Source organism: Nothobranchius furzeri, chromosome 18, assembly GCF_043380555.1.
Source record: "Nothobranchius furzeri strain GRZ-AD chromosome 18, NfurGRZ-RIMD1, whole genome shotgun sequence".
Classification (NCBI taxonomy): Eukaryota; Metazoa; Chordata; class Actinopteri; order Cyprinodontiformes; family Nothobranchiidae; genus Nothobranchius; species Nothobranchius furzeri.
This window is the reverse complement of record NC_091758.1, coordinates 34690221-34713154: the sequence shown is the minus strand read 5'-3', so window position 1 is coordinate 34713154 and position 22934 is coordinate 34690221. Positions and strand designations below refer to the sequence as shown.

At 43.3% G+C, this 22934-nt stretch overlaps 1 protein-coding gene across 1 annotated transcript; it reads left to right on the top strand.

The window, feature by feature from the left end:
- The first annotated feature begins 4253 nt into the window (after positions 1-4253).
- On the top strand, positions 4254-22833 carry si:ch211-195o20.7 (cytospin-A). Its single transcript, XM_015970341.3, has 12 exons — positions 4254-4511; positions 4852-4945; positions 6746-7315; positions 7396-7448; positions 19166-19620; positions 19930-20020; positions 20093-20159; positions 20850-20910; positions 21063-21159; positions 21233-21349; positions 21423-21482; positions 21568-22833. The coding sequence occupies exons 2-12, from the start codon at positions 4906-4908 to the stop codon at positions 21655-21657; spliced, it is 1701 nt and encodes a 566-aa protein (XP_015825827.3). The 5' UTR covers positions 4254-4511; positions 4852-4905; the 3' UTR covers positions 21658-22833.
- Positions 22834-22934: the final 101 nt, after the last annotated feature.

The following is a 22934-nucleotide window of genomic DNA, read 5'->3' as shown; positions in this document are numbered from 1 at the left end:
GAACAGCGAAGCCGTTTACAAGAAGGGACACAGCAGACTGCACTTCTTGAGGACACTTAGGTCCTTCAATGTCTGTAGCAAGATGCTGCAGATCTTCTACAAGTCTGCTGTTGAGAGTGTAATCTCTTCAGCCATCGTCTGTTGGGATAGCAGCATCAGAAGCAGGGACCTGAAAAGGCTCAACAGCCTAATAAAAAGGCTGGTTCTGTTCTGGGGACGAGTGTGGAACCACTGGAGGAGATAATGCAAAGAAGGATTCTCCAGAGAATCAAGAAAATGATGGACAACCCTGAGCATTCTCTTCACAAGACTGTCCGATAACGGAAGAGTGTCTTCAGTCAGAGGCTTCTTCAGTTTGGCTGCCACACTGACCGCTACTGGAGATCCTTCCTGCCAACAGCCATTGTAATATAAAACAACTCTTTGATGACTTGATTATTATTATTATTCTGAGCTACTACAGCAATCAATTTCCCTCTGGGATTAATAAAGTATTTTTGAATTGAATTGTAGACGGGATGTGTGAACACAAGTCATGTGAACCATGTGTGGCAGGTAGTCAGTGAAGGTCGGTAATTCCTCCGGGATAAGCTTGTGTCCTGAGGGAATTAACCCCGGTGCAGATCAATCCTGAACACACATGCACGCGCGCACACACACACGCACAAGTGCACACACAAACTAATCTGGTTTGACAGATTCAAGGACCTGTGGGAAGCAGACACTTCCTATGCATCCAGACCAATGTGCCGTTCCCCCTGCAGTGTCCACCAGCCTTCTCAGAGTCACCGACGGCTCTCTCTGTGGTGTGTTTGGTGTTTTCTCCTAACACCAAACAGGTGAGGAGGGAAATAATGGGACCTGAGATTTGGCGAGACGCTGAGCGTGGTTGAGAGCGAGCGCCGTGCCTTACTGGTTCCACAGGATTACGCTGCTTTACTTAGTGTGTGTGGAGTTGTGGCACAGATGCCTGTGGCATAAAGCAAACACTGGGAGGACGTTTCCAGATCTGATAGTGTGTTGAAGAAAAATTGACTGTTTCATCAGTTCGAGTCAGCCAGACCTTGTAATGTCTTCACACCGAAGAGCCAGCTCTGTCTGCCAAATTGGAGAAGTGGCAAGCTTTTAGAGGCTCTCCAGGACACCAGCGCAGCAGGTCACCAGCAAAACAGCCCTAATCCACTCAGCTGAGGGGGGCTGATGGTTCCAACTGGCATCAGATGCTAAACGATGCGTCACCTTCCTCCAGAGCAAGGACCTACACCTGTTAACTGTTATATAATGAGCCTGTGAGGGAAAAATACAAGAAATCCTTTGTTTCAGACGTTCTTGAATCCAGATTGATTGGGTGTGTTATCCCTTTCCTTCTTGGTGCTCAGCGGTTGTGAAATCTATGTGGTTATGGGCTTACGGCTGTGTAATGCACCTGACTGGTTCTGATGGATTCTCGTCACACAGCGGCGGAGCAGAGAGAGCGCCGGGCTCCGAGGAAACCCATAGATCTCAATCAGTGAGAAGAGCTTGTCTCCCTTCTGCAGAGAGGACAAAAACAAAAATAAATAAAAACAGGATGGTTAAACCCAATTTTCATCCATCAGTTTGCCGATCGTCAGTGCTCACCCAGTCGCTCGTCTACTGAGGAGATTTGTTTTGTTTGTAGAAGTCATAATTAATAAAAGGAAGTTGCAAACAATCAATTCTTCTGCTGCATTTTAGTCCAGATGTCTTTGCACACATTTGTGAGATTTTATTATACTTTTTTGTACAAACAAAAAAAATGTTTTTAGTTAAATTACAAAGCATGTTGTTTTGGTGTAATTAAGAGATCTGGAGCTCAGAGGATTCATGCATGGCTGCCAGAGGCGGTTTTACCATTAGGCATAGGTAGGCGGCTGCCTGGGGCCCCCTTGTGTTGGGGGGCCCCCTAGCCCTGACCGCCGGCACCCCTCTGTTAAAGCCACAATATTCTTATTACCAACCTGTGGCCGCAGACGGGATTGGACATGCGCACTTCTCATTACCATAATTCCTGAATCGTTCAAGATATCATCAAAATTCTAAAAGTGCTGAAAAGATTAAAAATAGGGCTTTTCGTGTATATACAATACATTACGGTAGCCACCGGGATTCCCTGTCTTGAGCGCAACGAATCACAACACAGATTCAGAGACGCGCTGAGTTTGTCATCCAAAATGCTTCGCTTAATAATGTTTGAATGGCTGATCAGATTCAAATAATTCCAACGGTTCCTAAAAGTACACAAAAGCAGCTTTCCAACGATCTATAGCATGAAGCAATCAGAGTTAGGGAAAATATCGCTACGAGGGGAAATCCTGCTGTACAGCCTGATTTAAATGGAGCGCTGCGCCGCGGTGAAAGCGGATAACGGAAGGGGGAAGCTAATTGGCATAAAAACCAGCATGAAATTATGGAAATGCCTCAAAGAAAATCAACATGATCTGTTAGCTGTCCCAGAAGGCTTACATCTGAAGACAGTGACTATGAAGAAGGACAGATCTCCGGTGAACCAGGATATGAATGATTGTTCCGTCTTTATATTTTATTTTTTTATTTGAACAACCCTCAACTATTTGCTAATTGTAAGATTCAGATTCATTCCAGCATTATTTATCTTTTTACAATAAATAATTATTTTTGCTAAAACAAAAGTTTTTGGTATAGCAGTGTACGGTGTGCCAGAGAAGCACCCCATGGCAGTGTGAGGTGTGTAGGACTCTGCCTGCAGCTGGAGAGAAACTGCTTCAAGGTCTACCACATCAAATAAAAACGTCTGAAAGTTTACAAAAATAAATGGTCTTAAAACTGCTAAAAAAAGATACCAAGGTTCACACTTTTTAAAGAATAGATGCATTTCAGTTCAAAGTTTAAATCGTTTGCCCAGTAATTTTGAAGTTCCTGTTCAGTAATAAATGTAAACAATTCAAATCCGTTTTTTGCTTTAAAGGCTTTAATAGACATACATTCTAAATACAAACCATACACTAAAAGTTGAGGTTGTTCTGAAAAAAGGAGAGAGTTACACACACTTTGCGCTTTTAATTACAATTTTACAGCCATAAGGTTAAAAAAATACCAGGCGGCCCTGTTATAATTATGGTCATAAGAGGGTTATTAAGATGGCGATGCACAATCAGGAAGTGATTGGTAGTCATTCCACTCCAATCCAGTTGGTGGCGGCAATGCACCAAATGGTTTGTTGCCAAGTGCCATAAGACCACAAATAAGAAAAAGAAGAGAGGCAGGGGTGTTCGTAACAAACCCAAAGCGATAGTCAAAACATTTAGCATGAAATGGAGTTATCCTAGTGGCTCCAATAAGAGAAAGAAGCAGCATGCTTCATAAAAGCTTTTATTTTCACTTTTGAAAGTGACATCGTTTTTCGATGCAAACATCAAAAGGAAGCAGAAAGAAAGACAATGGAAAATGTTTCAAGGGAGGAAAACATAGACCAAAATGGAAAATAGAAAAAAAATAACTAAGGCTAAAGCACAGGAGCACTGTCAGGGAGATGAAAGCAGAGCAAATATTGGAGGCACTCAAAGGGAAAGAAAAACAGGAAAAAAGAGGAGGACTAATAAAAAGTGAAAATAACTCGTGTCAGAAGAGGGGAGAGTTTCGCAAATCCAGTTAAAGGTAAGATTGTCGAAAATTTAGTGTAAGGGGCCCCATGTCTGTGTTCACCTTGGGCCCCCAAATTGCTAAATCCGCCCCTGATGGCTGCAGATCTGTTGTAAGTGGTGAGGTTTTAGAATGACACGTGCTTTTAGTGGGTGAATTTTCAATACCAGGCCTAAAGTTTTAAATCAGTTCAAATGTAGAAATCAAGATTCAAGGATTCAAAACTCAAAATGTGATCAGTTATGTTTCCAGCCATAAAATGGAAATGTAGATCTGGAAATATCTCCTTAAAAGCATAATTTACATTTTTACTTTCACCTCATTCTTTTTCACGTGCAGGCAAAACAAGTTCACATCATTGTGAAGATAAAAAAATGCTGCTTCTTATTTAAATAGAAAATAAATTGAATGAAAATGTCATTCTATTTTAAATAAGAAGCAGCATTTCCTTAGCATCTATGTGGGAGGCTTTTATTCTGAAAACCTTTTTTGGTACAGAAATATAGACTGTCAGGCTGGAGGCGCAGTAGGTCAGTAGGTAGGTCTTCAGTAAAAAAAAAAAAAAAAAAAAGAAGTGAGGGCGGGTCAGAACATCCAGGAGCGTTTTTCCCAGAACAGTCCAACTGCGCCCTCCAGTGGACAGAGCCAGCCTGGTCCCGGTGCTGCCGAACCATCCATGCTCGGTGTTTACTTTGTGGATGTAAACTTCTCACATCAAGATGCTTCCAGAAACGAACGTGTTTGGATTCCTTTTGATCCGCGGTTGTTTTCCCGCGTTTCCTCTAAATTACTGAAGAAACCCCGAGAGCCAGTGCGTCTGAGGGAGGAGGGGGAGGAGATCGAACATCTGAAGACACTTTTCCGCTTTCAAGGTTTGTTTCCACCTTTTTACGGAGAACATTTGTGAGTTTTAACATGTAAAGCTTGTTACTTCTTCATTTTTTATGTTAAGCTTTTATTTTGACATCAGTTTCTGTTTCTAACCAACCACCATGCGCCTGTTTTTGGATTGACGCATCGGAGTTTTTGCGCATTTATCAGCTGTTGTTTATCTGCTTTTCACGTGTCTCTTATTATGTAAACATGCTGATTTTACTGCCAGGCAAATGAGCGGCTGTGTGTGTGTGTGTGTGTGTGTGTGTGTGTGTGTGTGTGTGTGTGTGTGTGTGTGTGTGTGTGTGTGTGTGTGTGTGCGCGTGCGTGTGTGTGTAGGTCACCTGTTATTTATCACGTTGGTGCAACAACCACGTGCAGGGCCCCATCAGCATGGGCAACTTCACCACCAAGGACAACCATGGACCCCTAGGTAAGTGACTGGAAATGCTCAAATCACTGCCCTACATTCACTTTCTTTTTATTTTGGTGGCTTGTATTAGCGCTTATCTTTAGTTTTTCTTTCTCGGTAACTCCTAAAGAACAGTTTAAGTCTGCTCAAAAGAGCAGGATGAGGGAAAACAAGGATAGGAAGTGAGATTTGGGAAGAGCGAGCACACAAAATTCCCTAAAAAGAGTGGGTGGATGAGGAATGATCATGAAACTAGAAGGAGGCAGAGAAAGGCGAGCAGAAACACCAAGTGTGTGTGTGTGTGTGTGTGTGTGTGTGTGTGTGTGTGTGTGTGTGTGTGTGTGTGTGTGTGTGTGTGTGTGTGTGTGTGTGTGTGTGTGTGTGTGGCTGCAGGAATCTTGGCTATCCGTCTGTGTGTTGTACAAGCGGTGGTCATTCTCCTCGCGTCCCCCGTGTGATCCGTTCTGGGCCCGCCGAGCCAGCTGTGATGAATCGGCAGAATTCCTCAGCTTAGCGCAAGGGCAGCAGATTAATCACCAGAGGCCCGATGTCGTCTGACACACACTCACAGAGACCTTGGTGAAAACACACTCAAATCCTCCCTTATTCAGCCAGTCTGCCACCCCCGTGCATGGCTGGAGGAGCACGTTAAGGGTAAACAGCAGGGATGGCGCTGGAGCGTTCTTAGACAATCCTGTCATTCTTTCTGAGGGATCCTGTCCTTGCAGCAGGTGGTGCTTAACTGCAAATGTTCTACTTTTGTTCTTGCATCACTGACAGAAACACCAACTCGTGTAGCAGAACAGCTTTTGTCCTAACAAGGGAAAATAAGACGTCCAAGGAGCCCCGTGGTTGCTGGTGAAGCAGGAATTGTCTCGCTGAGCTGAGCAAAGGAATGTTGAACCAAAAAGTGGAAATCACTCGTGTTCTTGTGCAAGCGTGGGGAACGTATTGACAGCGTTCTGCTGCAATAATAAAACATCAGTCCTCCGTGTTTTAAGTGTGTGTTCCTTAACTTGGAAAATGAGTCTTGCAGCAAAAGAATGAATGAGGAGTCCAAAAGGAATGTCCCTATTACAGCATTCGTCTCCCGGGTTAGGGCCTGGGCATTTCGCTGATCAGCGAGAGCCATGATCTGATCATCTACACACCAGAAACGCGACAACTGGCTCTTTTAGTGGAATCTACTCTGCAATCCAGTTATCAAAGCCGATTTTTTGTTGTGCGTTTGACAAGAACTAAAACTTTTTGAAGCCCGTGTTTCTGACCGACATCGATGCCAATATGTAGAGGTAGTGTTTAGCCAATGACCGGTATCTGCTGCCAGTTTTTGGGGCCGATTCTCGTGGCTGACATCTAGACATGTTGCGCCTTATTTTCATGCTAAAATGTCAGTTTCAGCAACATTTCTGAACCTGAATCTGTTTTTGAACTCTGAATTTAAGGGTTAGGGTTAGGGTTAGGTACAGAACTGTGCAAAACGTTTTCGAAAGGTGTGAAAAACAAAGAATGCTTTCAGAAATATAAATAATCATGCAAGTGAGTGATCTGTCCTTACTGTTGAGTGTTTGATGACGCTGCACTAATTCGATGGGTACCAGTACTTTGTTTAAGGGGCCTTGAAAGGCCCAGTCTGCTCCACTGCCACGATGTAAATTATATATATATATATATATATATATATATATATATATATATGTATATGTATAAGTATATTTGCAGGTATTCCAGGATCAATGACTTCATTGCAAAATTGGAAAATAAAATCATTTCTCCCCAGCAACCCAGAATTCACCATTCCATACCTTCCCTTTCTCCCAGGGCCCCATTCGGACACGTTCCACACTCCACCTACTTCTCCACAGAGCGACGTGGTTGCCGTCATTCCCAGTGTTCCTCCATTTCCACCTTCCAGTGCTGTCCCAGCTCCATCCCCATGTCCCGCACTAGCCATCCCTAACAGTGTGAAGAAAACCCAACAGAGGTCTCCCAGCACTCCTATCGCCCCTCCAGACTGGAGTCCACCTCCACCAGTGACACCCGTTTTCTCACCAGCTGGTTCTGGTGAGACCCCCGCGTTCAAAAAGCCAGCTAATGCCGTGGCAGGCCGAGGGGAAGCTCCTTCTTGGAGGAACGTGGGTCCTCCAGCCTCTCCAGGGAAGACCTCAGCCTCCCAAGTAAAGAGTGTGGTTGTCACTCCTATAAAGAGTCGTTCGCCACCTTCCAGAAACTCTTTGGAGCAGAGTTTGAAGGAAGAAGTTCTTCGTTTGTCTCCGCTGCCAGGTAGTGAAGACAAAGAGCATCAAAGTGAGGAACTGGTGGAGCTTTTGGAGGAGTGTAGGGCCATACTGGGTGTTTCTGCCAGTAAGGACAGGATCACCAACACGTCAGGCAAGACTTATTTTTATCCATGAATAGTCCAGTTCACTAGCACGTGATGTCCTCTGACATGCTTTATTCTGCTTTTTTAGAAATTCTGAAGCATCTCCTGACTGAAGTAAAGAGTTTGAAGACCACGTTGCAGGTGAGATGGGTTTCCAGTTATGATCCATGCTCAGAAGCTTCTGAGAAAAGTTAGTTGTTTTTATTATCAGTTGTCCTTAAAATAATCATTTGTGTAAATCATCAACTGGTCAGGCGTGACCTTTCAGCCCGGAGATTACACCAACACTCACATTCTGCCACCCAAGCTCCCATATCACGATAAACCGTGGAATTGGCCTCGCTCCGCCTCTTCTGGAAGCAGCAGTCTTCCTGATTACGCTCCTTTCTGCCCTTTGATTCTCCGGCGAAGCTCAAAACAGAACTAAAATCTCAGAGATGATCTCGTGTCAGACAGTCTAGATGTTATCTGGGTACCACTTGAGATATTCTACTTCAAAGTCAGATTTTCTCCTAAAATCGGCTTTTCACCAACCAGCCCAGTTGCCTCAGCTCTCCACCTTTTTATGGATACGGAGGTATTCTTTGGTAATTTCCTGTCGTTCCAGTTCCTGACCCTCCCTTGTGAGGATTGTAGCCAGAGGGTCTGAGCTTCCTCTGGATCTCTAACAGCTGGATCTGACCCTCGTCCCTCCCTCACCCACATCTCTCTTTCCTTTCCCCTCTTCCATTTGTCCTCCTTTTGTTTTCATCTGAAAGCCTTCAATGCGTTTAACAAACATGGATTCTGTTTCCTGCTATTCTCAGCTTTTTATGTTCCGTGTAAACGTTCCTTCTTTGAATGGGAGTTTAGAAATAAGAGCCTCGCTCAGGTCAGCTCACCTCAGACAGACTGCGGTTCAGCTCGTTGAGGGGGCCGTGTCGTGGAAACGAAGCAATTCAACTTTTGTGTTTACACGGTCCCTCAGCAGAGCAATATCAGCGTTCTGAACCAAGTCTGCTCAGCCTTCCCGGGAGTCCTGTGTAGAAGGGGAGGGTGTTCACATTGGGTTGTCTGGGACACAAAACCTGTTTTGTTCTGTGCTGCGATGTGAGGTAGTGGGAGTTGAGTGCAGATAAATCCCTTTTTTCTCCTCGCTTTGCCTTTTTGTTCCCGTCAGGGAATCAGCTGCCCCTCCTTTAGCTGAAGAACTCCCAACTATTACCTCATAACGTTTGCCATGACTGGGAAACACATTGCTTTCCGGAGAATCTTGTGGTTGCAGGGTTAGGAGCATCACTTCAGGATAAGTGATGCTCCTAAAATGCACTAGACTTTATACTAGATTTCATTTCTTGACAAATACAAACTGTGATCACCTTCAGGCTTTGTCCTCAAAGCGCAGCTTTTATTACATACGTTAGCTGATTGCGTTACGCCAAACATACCCAGAGTTCACATTTTTAAGGAGGCAGCAGTTTCCAACTCAGGTCGTTGATTGGGAGATTTGAACAGTTTTATTATAACTTACGAGAGTTTTATCATGCTTGACAGCCAGAATAAAGGCCCAAAGATGGTTCTGTTTGGGATAAAATCCAACATTCAGACTTGCAGTCATCAGTTACACGAGGAAAAAGTTGACTGCTGTAAAAGCAGAGAAAAGCTGAATGGAAGCACGTTTGTCCAAACGTATAAATGCATGTAAAAATGTTTTTTTAAAAGAAATTTCTATAGCTGTAAATAGAACTTTCTTAAAAATGCCAGTGGATTCTGCATCACAGGCCAGGTTGCTCTCTCAGAGAGTCAATAATAGAGGCCCATTTTATCAATCAATCATACTTTATTAATCCCAGAGGGAAATTAAGAGTTTCAGTACACACAATTCAGAGATCAGACATACATGGGCAAGACACATGGCAAGAATTGGTGACTGTGGTCATTCGCAACCCTGAGTCGCGCTACCTTAATAGAGATGAGAGGGTTATATGAGGATTGGTTCAGGTGGAGGGAAAAAAACGGCACTTCAGAGTAGGGATGGGTACCTTTGACATATGAATCGATCCGGTACTAATTCCCGGTACCTACGAGTCGATACCGGTACTTAACGGTACCAATTTTCGATACTTTTGAGTGTTTATTATTTTAATTCTCTTTTATAATTAAATATATATTTTTCTCAATATATAACCATATTTGATAAATATCACGATAAATAACATACAACTGTTTGTATTTTAGCATTGTCCTTGTAGTTTTATAAGCTGATAATTAAACTGAAGCAAACATCTTTACTGTGAACTAAATATACTGTGTATCTTCATTCCTTTTGCCGTCCTTTTTCATTTGATTTTTCCTACTGGGAAGTTAGAATTTCCGAGGAGAAAGCGAACGCACCATTAGCTGATAACAACGGTGGCAATGGAAGCTAACATATCAAGCTAACGTTATCTTTAACAGTTTATTTAGCTGCTGGAGCAGATTAAAACGATGATGCCTCACACTTAGATCGTTGTCACTGGTTTTACCTTCACCCAATCACCCGTCGCATTTAGTAAAGTAAAGCCAAACTTTAGAGCGCGTTCATGTTCATCTAGTCGGAAATTCGGAGTTCCGAGGAGAAAGCGAATGCACCATTAGCGAAACGGAAGGTAACATATCAAGGTAACGTTATCTTAAACATTTTATTTACCTACCGGAGCAGATTAAGATGAGGATTCTCACTTAGATCATTGTCTGTCGCTGGTTTCATCCAGTTACCCATCACATTTAGTGAAGTGGACCCAAGTTTTAGCGTGCGTTCTTTCTACCCATGCTGCTCTGTTTACAACTAGCTTGCAGGGACCGGCGACATAACGCTCTTGCGCATGCGCTACTGTCTTGGCAAGTTCTTGTTATGAAGGACGGGTACCGAAACGAGGCACCGTTTGAAATGACGTGAATCGGTGCTCGGTCGGTACTATGGAATTCGGTCGGTACCTTAAAAAGTACCGAATTCGGTACTCATCCCTACTTCAGAGTTACCTTCCCACCAGGAGGGCAGCTTTGCTCTGCAAATAAACACCTCAGACAGACAGATGTGCAACAGACTTCAGACAACACAACATAAGTGTCCACTAGGTGGGTTGGGACTATCCCTACTTCAGTCCCTGCAGCCACAATAAAGCACTGCATGTCACATCAGTGTGGATTGGGGGGGGGGGCATTGAGGGTTGGAGGGTTGTAGTGACCCTGGATGCGTCAGCGGCCTTCCTGCAGTCCCGCCCAGGCTGGGAAAGGAGACAGAGTTGAGTTGCCATAGCGACGGCACATTCCGCATATCTTGTATCAAATAGTAGCGGTGTGTTTTGCCCTTGTTCTTCCACCTTCACTTACATTGTCTTTTTAAAACACCGCTACAAGACATTTATGAGTTTGGAAAGGTCAAAGTTCACGTCATTTAGAAAGCAGTACAAAATGAGAGTTTACATAATGCAGAAAAATTATTTTGAAAAAACTTTTAAAAAGCAAGTCACCCCAAAACTACGTTTTTTTTGGTTGTTGTTGCTAATAACCTATTTAAATGAGTGTCCAACCGTTCTGTAGACACGTGCAGTCAATAATTTGCACTTTAGTGCATCTTAGTTAAAATTTAAATATTCTGTCAAAAATTTCCGGTGTTGCGCCGTCGTCAGGTAAAAACTGCTCTACATTTGAATTTAAATCTGCCACCTCTTCTCTTTTCCTCTTCCTTATTTAACCAGGTGAAATGTTTGAGAACAAGTTCTCATTTACAAACACGACCTGGCCGAGAGCCTCGGAAAATAGTACCTCCATTGGCTAAGAGCAGCGATGGGAATAATGCTGTTTAAAATAACGGCGTTACTAACGGAGTTCTTTTTTGGGTAATGGAATAATCTAATTAATTACTTTTCCCACTGTTACAACGCCGTTACCGTTACTGGGGATGGAAGGCTGTGCGTTACTATGTGCTTGTCGAACGTTGAGCAACAGTGTGAGGCTTTCTGACCGCCACACTTCAGCTGCAGCCAGGGAGAGAGAGGCGTCGGTAACGCACTTACAAACACGATGATGACCGGCGGGTGGGCGGAGGCCCTCAGTGTTCTCACTGTCTCAGTCACTGCCTGCTATTGACCCTTTGCACGTGACGTCACGCCACTCATGTGACCGCCCCCTTCGCCATGATGGACGGCAAAAAGACCGTTTACACCCGTAGAAACTCCAGTGAAGGTAGTCAAAACAAGCCAGTTTGTAGCCTTTTATCCTTTTATTTAGTTGATTTGACAGTAAAACGGTTTTAGCTTGCTGCGTGGTCGGCTGCACTAACAGACAAGGACGTAAACTCAACTCGTTTTTTCTTTTTAATAACTTTGATGGAGACTGAGGACGGAGACGAACTGCAGCGATCAACCAAGCGGACCAGCAGCCCTCAGAATTGCATCGAACATGTTTTTACCGGGTAAGATTAACGTTCATTTATTTCACGAGGAAGATAGGGACAGGGATAAATGTGATGTGTTTATACTAGTTATTGATAATCCTGATGGATGGATATTTCACCACGGAGGCTGCGTTCCGTCCACTGTAGTGTAAAGCCAGATAATTATTAACAATATTAAAGCTCCGATGTATGACTACGTGTGTTAAAATGACGTTATTTATTTATATGAGCGTCGGCGTTCAGAGATCTTCTCGTTCCGGTGTGAGAGCAGCAGCTGAACCCGGTAACAGCACCAGCAACAGAAGCTGGTAGGGATCCGGACTTTTTAAAAATCAGCTTTGGTGTAAAGTCAAACGCTGTTTATAACATAAAGTTATAAATCCAGAGGGGTGAATTTAGGCAAAGTCAGCAACATGTTTACATCGGAGAACAGCTGCAGAGAGAACGTAAGCTAACGTTGGTAAGCTAGTTAACATACCGCTCTCTATGAGCCCCTAGATGCGCTACTTCTTCTGATAACTGAACTGGGCATGAACTAGTTGAAGGAATGCTGGAGGAGTTTTGTTTTTGTTTTGATCGCAAAAACAATTTCAGGCTCTACTTTTCCTTTTGTTTAGTAATCGTGTCGCTCACTGTTTACATGCTTTTGCCGTCCAGCATGGTGGACGCACGTGATTAGGTGACGTCGGTGCAAAGGGTCAATAGACACAACAGAGTCTCTCCCCAGAACTCTCTTTCCCTGAGCCTGAGATCGGTGGACTCAGTGGTCTCCTTTAAAAAGCAGCTGAAGACTCACTTGTTCAAGCTGGTTTTTGTATGACCTTCTTCACCACTCTCTCTTTATTCTGCTCTCCCCACCTATTCCACCTTCCTCAGGATCCACTGATTTCCCTCTTTCCTATTCACTCTCTCTCTCTTTCTTTACATTTTTTTAAATCACAATTGTCTATTTTTTGCTCATTTAGAATTTTTTTTAACCATTTTCTAAATTCTTTTTTATATTTTTACATTTTTTGTTTTTGTGAAGCGCCTCGTGATTTTTATCTTGAGAGGCGCTATAGAAATGATATTTTCTTCTTCTTCAGATCAGTGATGGGAATAACGCCGTTTAAAATAACCGCGTTACTAAAACAAGTTTTTTCACTAACGAGCAAACTAATTAATTACCGTCTTCTTTGATCAAAACGTCGTTTCTGTTACTGATAAGGAAATGCGTGCGTTAAGCAGCGCGGTGCGTTGAAGCTGTCATCAGCTGATCAGGAGCTAAAGAGGCAGATGTTTTCATCCAAGCGCATCACGGCCCGTGAAGAACGAGGAAGATGTGATGTCTACGGCTGCAGGTGTGGATCTGCAGCCGTGCTCTTCTTAGCGGGACAGCGGGACGTCCCGAAGGTCCGCTCACCTGTTCACCGCTCAGACGTCCTGATCTTCTACCTTCCTAGATCATCCAGCTGTAACCTGTTTCTGATCATGTCTTTAGTCCCGCTGTAACACTGATGCATCAGTCTCAGACGTCATGGTGCTCAGGTGTTATTAGAATACCTGTGTGTGTTTACCACCCAGCTTCAGCTCTTCTGTGGTTGGGTCTGACCCAAGTTAGTAAATGTAAGTCCTCCATCAGGCGTGTGCCTCTTCTAGTGTCATTTTAAAGGATTTTATTTATTTATTTAACCGTTACTAGATTAGCAGCAACAGAAATGCTACTAAAACACATAATTATGTGAAGCTGGAAAAATTAAAATACTGTGCAAATTTACATTTATTTCTGTAATTTAACTAGACTGAGAGACCATTTAAAGGCTCGGGAACCTTTACAGGTGTTTCTATTTGCAATTTTTAATTTTAGCTGATTGGGGTCTTGTTAAATATCACACCGTGACCTTTTATTAGTCTAGATAAGTGTAATGTTCCTGTTAGTAGCTCCTCCTGTTAAGTGCTTATTTATTTAAATTATTCAGGTTTATAAAAAACATTTGTACATACATTTATTATGTTCCAGTCATTAATCATTTATATTTCACTACTGTAGTCATTTATAGTAGTTTAATTAAGAGGGGAACCCATTTTTCTTGCTTTCTTTAATGAAAAAAGTAACTAAGTAGTTATTTTTCTTAATAATTAGTTGCTTTTATAATCTCGTAACTCGGTAAGTAATTGAGTTACTTTTTTGACAAAGTAATTAGTAACTATAACTAATTTTTAAAAGTAACATTCCCAACACTGGCTAAGAGGTACACAATGATGGTAGCTGGTACATTATGATGTCATAATGCCTGTTTGTGTGTATTTGTTAGTGGCTCCGCCCTCTCGGTCTGCCAGACAACAGCATTTGTGGCATTTTAAACTCTCAGGCTCAAAATAAGTTTTGATAAAAGGACGAACAACTAAGTCCTTCAGGGGTACTTCTGAGTTAAAAAATGCTCATGAAACACGTGTGTGGAGTAACCAGGTAGGGAGGTTTTAACGTTGCAACTCTGCAACGCCTGCCTCCAGAGGGTTAACACATGAAGTGGGAGTGGAGTAACCCCCAAATTCCACTACCTACGCTCCGCTCCGACACGAACGCCGGAGCAAAATCGGTCCCGTTGTAGTCAATCAGAGCAATTCCACTACTGCGGCCGTGCTCCGGCAGTGTGGCACCGTGCGCCGCCCTCTGTTCCGGCGTCCGGACGCCGAAACACCTCCGCAGTAAATGGACAGAAATCACAACCGCCCAACAGGAAAAGGAGCAAGCACAAGTTCCGTTTTCACAATAAATCGATAAACAAAAGGCGTTTTTTGTTTCATATGCACAGGTTTAACAACTTTTAACAACTATCAGTGGTGGCTGAAGTTTAAATGCACAAAAGTAAGCCATAAATACAGTTTCTACTATCAAAGTAGTCACACTTTGTTGATCCAAACACTGCTGATCTCTCAACACAAATGATGGGCAGGTTAAACAGTTCATTTCGATGCTTCTCCCACACAACGGGTGTTTGGATCTAACTTAAGCGTTTATTGCTCGGACTGTATCGCAAGATCTCGAAAATCCCGCGCATGCTTGTTTGCCCACCTCAGGTCTCCGCACCGGAGCGGAGCCGTTGTAGAGCGGGTAGCAGTAAAAATTGAGTTCGGAAGCGAGCGGCTGCGGAAGGCGGGGGCGGACCGGAGCGGAGCGGAGGTAGTGGAATTTGGGGGTAAGTTTATTGTAGGGGGTGACTTGCTCTTTAATTACAATGTTTTTGTTATTTTTTTAAAGCCAATTTCAAAACTAGAATACATATTAGAATGTTTGCACCTCCCTTTCATCCTTGCCTGTTGTTCTTAACGGTTTTCACGTTTAACCGAAGTACCCAAAATTCTTCCTATGGCAGCTAGACTCTTCTGTTGATTTTATCCTTCTTTTCCTCTTTTCATCCATCAGTCATAACACTTTCCCTGTGCATCTGACTGTGTGCATCGGGTCTTCAGTTGTAAAGCACCTTGGGGGGTTGTTGGAGGGGGCTGCTGAGATTTCCCGACCCCTCCAGCCCATCTCAAAGCCATGCTTTGGAATCAGTTCCAGGTGAATGCTGCTGGATACTTTCAGAACCCATCTCCAGCTTCTCTAATCTTCTCCTCGCTAGACTGCCCCTACAAGCAGGCCCGGTGTCAGGGGGGTGAGGTGTATCTGCTGTGCTGGTTCCTTGTGAATCCAGCTGTAGACATTAAGATATGCAGTTTGCATTTTCGCCAAGGTTTTTGTGGGGAAGCTGTTTGATTTGTAAATGTGTGTGGCTGCCCCGGTTGGAGTGAGATATCTAGTAGGTGCAGGGGTATTCAGATACTCTCCGAGCACACACCACAAGCTCGGGAAAATGAGACTAAGGAGCCATTACAGAATCAGGATGTTTCCCCAAGTATGCATTAGAAAGACTGGGTGTGGAGGTGAACTCGGGACAGATGGGTGGGACTCACAATCTGTAAGTGTCCTGGATCTTTCCCAGGAACTGTCGGGACTTCAGAAATGTGCATCTAGAGTACAGTCCAGGATTTGTGTGCTTGTGCCTGAACACCTCATCTGGTCCTGCAGCCGGAACGCGGGGTCAGGCCTTCAGGGACCGAGGGAGTCTGTGTGTAGATCCACACTTTTATCTCAGCTAGAAAGAGGAGCACCCCTTCCTGTTTTCCTAAAACCAGACATGCTCCAGTTGGTGCGTCCACATCCAGATAAGCACCACTCTGCACAGATGAGATCCTCCAGGACCAAATGGGTTTTGTTTCCTAGAACACACAAACGGGAAACGCTCCGCTGCCGGGCTGAGTGTGTTTAACGGCGTGGTTTGATGTTGAGGAGGCATTTGTGTGGGAGAGAGGAAAGGAATATGATATTATGTATGCGTCTTTGTGAGTGCAAGCATACAGCCAGAGTAATCGGGTCCAGCTGCGGTCTGAAGTCACCGGTCACCTCCTCCTCCTCCTCCTCCTCCTCCTCTCCATCCATTCTTCATCTAATTACCAACCTTCCCTCCTGCTCCTCAGCGTTCTGATTCAGCTGCCTGTGTGTGATTTAGACCACGGCGGTTCGATTTCCTCTGCGCCTTTTTGTTTAAGTTGTCTAAAATTTCACAATGGTCTGTTATCGTTTACCTCTCAGCCTTGCTGCTTTAGATTTCCTCCTTTGATCTGTTGGTGTGATGTTTGTGCGTCTGAGTTGTGAAATAATGGAAGACGAAAACGTTTTCCGTTCATCCCCAAAGCAAAACAAAACCGAGTCTGTTTCAGCGTGAGACTCTCGTACAGCTGCGCTGCTCGCTGGTTGGACTAAAGCCAAAGGGACGGTTTCACAATATAATCTTGGTTTGGCTCCCAAAATAGCTTTTTTTAATCTTTCTTTATGCAAACGTCTTGGGAAAAGGGTTTTGTATGGGATTAATTTGATATCCCCATATAAATGTTGAATTTTGTAAATTTTAAAGTCAAAATCTAATTTAGTCCAGTGAAATTTACACATAACTGTGTTTTTCACATGCAGGATAAACTCTGTAGTTTAAGCGTTTTAGATCTGGTGCATTTAATCAAACAAATCATTTATAACAGAATTAGTTTTTTACGTTTTCCTAACAGGAGCCATCATACCGACAAAGTTTCTGTAACGAGATCAACAAAGGGAAAGATCTGACTCCAGTCGAAGGAAGGATGTCTGAAAAGGACAAACGTGGTTTAGTTAGACTTTTCCAACTCGAACTTAAATTAAAGCATTTTTTTATGTTTGGTTTTTGTTTATTCACTTAGCAGATGCTTTTACCCAAAGTTATTCACATTTTGCCTGTTTTTGGTCTGTTGGAAGAAACCGGAGGACTCAAAAGAAACTCACTCATGCATGGGAAGAACATGCATCCAGGATTTGAACTTGCAACCATTTTGCTGCGAGGCAGCAGTGCTACCCAACACATTCTAACTCCCAGCGCGTCAAAAACAAACGCTCGGTCAGCCACCCTCCACGTCAGACCCCTGACGCCAAAAGTGCCCTTTTTCGTTACTTATGTGCGAAAAGGGGTTTTTCCCTTATTTGACTGCAGATCTCAATGCAGCGTTACACTGACGCGATGGGATGTCCGCAGCCAGGGCACCAAACAAGCTCAGTGTACCTCACCTTAACCTTATCCTCTTATTTAACCTTCCCCTCACCCCTATCCTAACCTTAACCATCTTGCTAGCGAACACGTTAGTGATGTGTCGATCGCTCTAAAAGCCGGCTCTATGAAGTGAACGGCGGGAGCCGCCTCGTGATTGGTCGAGTTTGGACCGAGCCAACGCGAGGGGGAGGTTTCAACTACCACGGTGGAGGTTAAAAGTAGAGGGTATGTGTAACCTCCCCCTCGCCAGATGGTATGTTCTAACGTTCCCCTTGGGCGGCAAATACGAAAATTCACAGTCAGACTCTGACTGTCAGAATGCATGGGGAACAAACGCTTGATCACAGTGAGAGTAACGTTTTAGGTAGCAAGAGGGTTAAGGTTAGGATGTGGGAGAGGGGAAGGTTATAAATAGTGAAACGTTAAGGTTTAGGTGCGGTTAAACGAGCTGGTTCGGTGCCGCATCAGCGGATATCTCATCACGTCAGTTTTACGCTGCATTGGGATCTGCAGTTACAAAAGGGAAAAACCCCTTTTCGCACAAAAGTAACGAAAAAGGGCGCTTTTGGCGTCTGGGGTCGGACGTGGAGGGTGGCTGACCAAGCGTTTGTTTCCGACGCTTAGGGTGTGAGAATGTGTTGTGCTACCAACTGCATCTCCATTCAGCCCAAATGTCTTTAAGGTTTTACTAAAGTTCTGCAGATTTTTCTTCAGCTTTACTTTCTGTTTTCTCAAATTACAAACAAAAGCCCTTTGTGGTCGTGGGTCACTAGCCTTTTTTCATGTGTAGACGTGTCTTTGGGCTTTTTCAACTACATATCTAAATGTTCTATTAGCATTTAGCAGATTAAAGCATGACAATTAAATCAGTAATACCACATAAAGAAAATAACATGACAGTTCCGCCTGCTTGTTTCTATTGAATTAGTTGGTGGGAAATATCCAAGTCATACATCACTTTATTATCACAACTTGGATTCATTTTCAACTAAATAATGGAGTTCTATTCATGCTAGCAGGAGGCCACATGGTATCGTTAGCTGCCGTATGCTAACAGTTGCTAGTAATGGTAACGTTTCACCACAACCTGCGGTTAAAGGGATACTTTGAAACTTTTTCATGATTTTAAACAATTTTCTTTAAGGAGTATGTGCTAAAATGACCCTTTACAGGGTTAATGAAATGTCACTCAGACCCCACTGCCCCCTGTGGCCAGAATATTGCACTTGCAACTTCAGAGTTGCAGGTTTTGTACTGAAAAGAGCATACCTGCGGACATTTGCATGCCCTTTTGTGGGAAGGTGCATCGCTCAATAGAGTTGTGTGCTGAGGAGGTAAACAATCAGAAACACGAGTAATGAGGCAGCTTTTTAATACATTTGTATTTGTGTGCTTCCTTACAAAATGGAGGTTTTTGGGCAGCTAAATAAAAGAAATGCCATTTTTAACACGTTTTATTTTAACAAAGCGAGACAAATCTTTAAAAGGTTATCTCAAAATATTTTTTCTGGTCCCCAGTTTGTCATTTTGTAGTTTACTAACAAACACTAGGGGGTGCTAAAAGCAAGCCAAAACTCCTTAGTATCCCTTTAACATACATTTGGTGCAAATCGCTAACTTATATTAAAGCGGAGCAAATTTAGAAATGATTGTCAAGTAATCACATATTTGTCTTTATTTACTTTCATAACGCTAAAGTGAGCAGGCTCAGAGTGTGTCACATCTAAATCAGTCCTGACAGAAATGGCCCAGCTTTGTTCTCAGTTGTTCTAACAAAAGGCACGCCCACCTCTAGTTGGCCTTGATTTAAAAACAAAAACACACCTGTTATTTTCTTCCAGACGGAGCGTGGGGAGTGGCTGCAGTTCCAGGCTGACCTCCAGGTGGCGGTATCAGTGGCAGACCGCCTGAGGGCTGAGGCAGAGGAGGAGCTTGCGGCGCTTAGAAAGGCCAACAAAGATGTTGAGCGGGAACTGGCGTCTGCCCATCAGACGAAAAAAGAGGCTGAAATGCAGCTGGTCAGCCTGCAGGGGGAGCTGCAGGACACCAGACAAAGACTGGCTGCTCTTGCTGAGGCCCAGGAACCAGAGAAGCCCAATGGGGAGTCCAAAAAGTCTGGCAGAGGCAGAGGGAGGGGATTGGAAAGTAAAAATCTGAATGAAGGGATGAAACATGCTAACGAGGACGCAAGGACAGACTGTAAAGGTGTGACTCAGCGATACCTGAGAAATCTGAGCAGTGAGGACAGAAATGGAGCTGATGAAACACGGAGGACGGTGTCTACAGAGAGGTCAAGGTGAGAATGACATTCACTCAGCGCTCTTTCCGAAATGCACAAAATAAAACTTTATTTTTACAGCTGTTAGGATTCCAGTGTTGATGATCTTTTCAAAACAAAAGCCCTTTTGTCTTTTTCGTGTCTTGCATGCACGGGTGAATTACGATCACCAATTTTGGCGAGGAATGTGCTTGCGGTGTCTTAAAACCACAGAGCTTCTCGGGGCCACCTAAGGATAGCAGTCCAACTTCCAGCTGTAGACGAATGAGACAAGTGTCCCTAATAAAAACAGCCAGTTACACAATGTCTGTCTCCACTGTGCTGCAGAAGCCTGTCCAGATTACCCGCCTCCTCAGAGTCCCTCACCGTGCAGAACGGAACGTCCCAGTCCAGCTCAACTCTGGGTCCTACACATAAGGTGATCTTCTGAGGGAGGTCCTTCATTATCCTCTAGGATGCTCATTTTTCCTTGTTTTTTTTTTTTTTTTAGAATTCCGGACCGCTTAAAGGACGGAGAAGTCTGGATTGGCAAGACAGCAGGTCATTCAGTGATGCAGGTCAGAATCAATTCAATTCAAGTTTATTTATATAATCCCAACAAGAGTCGTCTCAAGGCACTTCACACAGTAAACAATCAAGAATGCAAGAGAAAAAACAAGTCAACAGGAGTTAAAGTCTTAAATTAAACCATTTTTCACCAAGGTAGCCATTTACCCGCTTTAGTTTCTCATTTTGCTGTTTTGATCTTCCGCATTTTTATTAGCTTCCTCATAATTACTCAGTCTTTTTAATCTTCAACATTTATCGTTTTCTTAAATCATAATCTGAGCTGCACTAATGCAGCACCTTCACGCAGAAAAAGTTCACATTTCTTTGTACTAAAGGTCCAAATGTGTGGGGTTAAATATTAACAGAAGAGCAAGAAATCAATTCATATGTTGCTTGTTGTTTTCGGAAAATGACGTCATCCTGTCTGATCTAAGCTTGTTTTGTTGGACTAAAATAAATCAATGCTGATTTGAAGACGTTCGTGTCAGCAGATGCTCCGCTCCTAAACCCTTCAGACTCGAGGGATTAATTATTAACCACATTAATAATTATTAATAATAATTTTCTTTATAATATTTATTCTATGATTCTGTTGTAGGCTGAACGTGACACTTTTTTTGAGTGATACAAATCTGATATATCTGATAAATTAGCCAATGATTTATTGAAGACTCCTAAAAGTGTTGCTACCTTTGCAGGTAAACGTGAAGAGTCTTTAAACAAGTACAACTCAGCGCTGAGTCAGATGCCACCCACCAAGTGAGTCCAGATAAACATACATAGCTGTCACTGAGACTTATGTAAGCACCGCATCCTGTTAAACTTCAGTTATTCTGCAAGAAGCTCTCTACTGAGTGTACCGGTGAATGCGTGTCTTAGATCATAAATCCTCATCTTTGTGTTGCCTTCAGGTCCCAGGATGGTTTTAGTCTGCTGCTGCGTCGCCATGGAGGCTCCAAGAGAAACTCGCTGCTCCGCTGGTGTCAGAACCGAACGCAAGGCTACGAGGTGAACTCATGAACGCTGAACCGGTGCATGTGGATGCATCTGTTAAAGTCTGAATCTGTTCCACTCCATGCAGGGCATTGACATCACCAACTTCAGCAGCAGCTGGGCGGACGGCCTTGCCTTCTGTGCCGTCTACCACACCTACCTCCCCTCTCACATCCAGTATAGCGCCCTTAACCCAGAGAACAAGGTAGGAAGCGTGCACGTTCCTCCTTTCGTGGACAAGAAATTCATGCTTTTTGACTTGTTAATGTTCTACACAGAAGGAGAATCTCAGTCTGGCGTTTAAAACAGGACAGGCTGTAGGGATTTCACCCTCTCTGGTAAGAGTCGTAGCTCTGTAAACACATAAAATGCAGGTTTTGCTTGTGTTTTGGTTTTTAAATTAGGCTTAAAATTTTTGTTCAGACAGTAGATGAGATGCTGAGAGTGGGTGGACCTGACTGGCAGAGGGTCCTGAGCTACGTGGAGAGCATCTACCGGCACTTTGAAATGTGACCGCAGGAGTAGAAACAGAGGGACCCTTCTCAGAAAAAGACACCATTTTCTGTAATCAGTGCTGCCTGTTGATGGCAAGGCACATGATGAAGTATTATCAAAGAAATCAAAATAAACGTTTAAAGCATTCTTGAATTAGACCCTGAGACAGATTCTGGTCATTTTCAGTTTGATTCTGACTGAAAGGGAGACTGGGCAGTTCTGGCTTGCTTCTAGCACCCCCTAGTGTCCATTTAGTAAACCCAAAAGTGAAAATTATCTCCTCACTGCGTGTTTGTCTTTTTAACACCTTAATCTAACAGCTGAAATGTCTCCTCAGCTTTCCTTAGTTTCTACCGGAGCAATTCACCGCTAAATCAAACAAATCAGCTGTGTTTATGATCTAAAAGGAAAGTGCTGGAAGCAGACCGTAGCGCTGCCGTGCCAGCTCCACCTTTACTCAGTCCCAACCGGCACTCTGAAGTTGCAAGTGTGGTATTCTGGCCACAGAGGGCGGTGGGGGGGCCGAGTGACATTCCATTAATCCTGTAAAGGGTCATTTTAGCACATGGCACAAGAAAAAGATTTAAAAATATATATTGAAAAGTCACACACTATCCCTTTTAAGGTGAATGTGCTGAGAGCAGGACAGATGCTTTTAACCTCAGACCCTTAATATTAACAGTTTTGATGATGACGTTGAGCTGCTTTAAATGTCTCAGCACTGGTACTTCACTCTACTGTACAATGTTAGAATCTATATGCAGTTTTTTACTGTTTTGTCTTCATGTGAATAATCCTGTACTTCTACACCTTTCAACCCTAAATGTGCACATTTACGGTCTAACTTTGAACTGTGCATTTTAAATGTTGCAGAACGTCAGTATTTTTTCAAGCTTTGCAGAACATTTGAAAAGCCTTAAAACAACAGTAACGGTAGCGGTGTGTGTTTGTAAAAGTGCCTTCATGTTATGATTTGTGTACGGACAGCTACGAGCATGCACAAGCTTACAAATCTAGCGTCAACCTCCTGCCTGCACACTCACTGATGCACAGCTAGTGTTGTTAAAAAAATGTTAAAATCTGTTTGTGTTGCCAAAGTTTGTTCTGATGCTCTTCTTTGTGAAAAAGACGCTGTTGATATGTAACAAGAATAAGAATATGAAGCCAAAGCAATAAACTATTGTGTTTTTGTGAGTTTGGGGTTTGTTTAACAGCTGCTGTAGTGAGAAGAAATGTTGGTTTAGTGAAAATGACGTCATTGTTGAGCTGGAGTTGGGAGGAGCTCATGTTTGAAG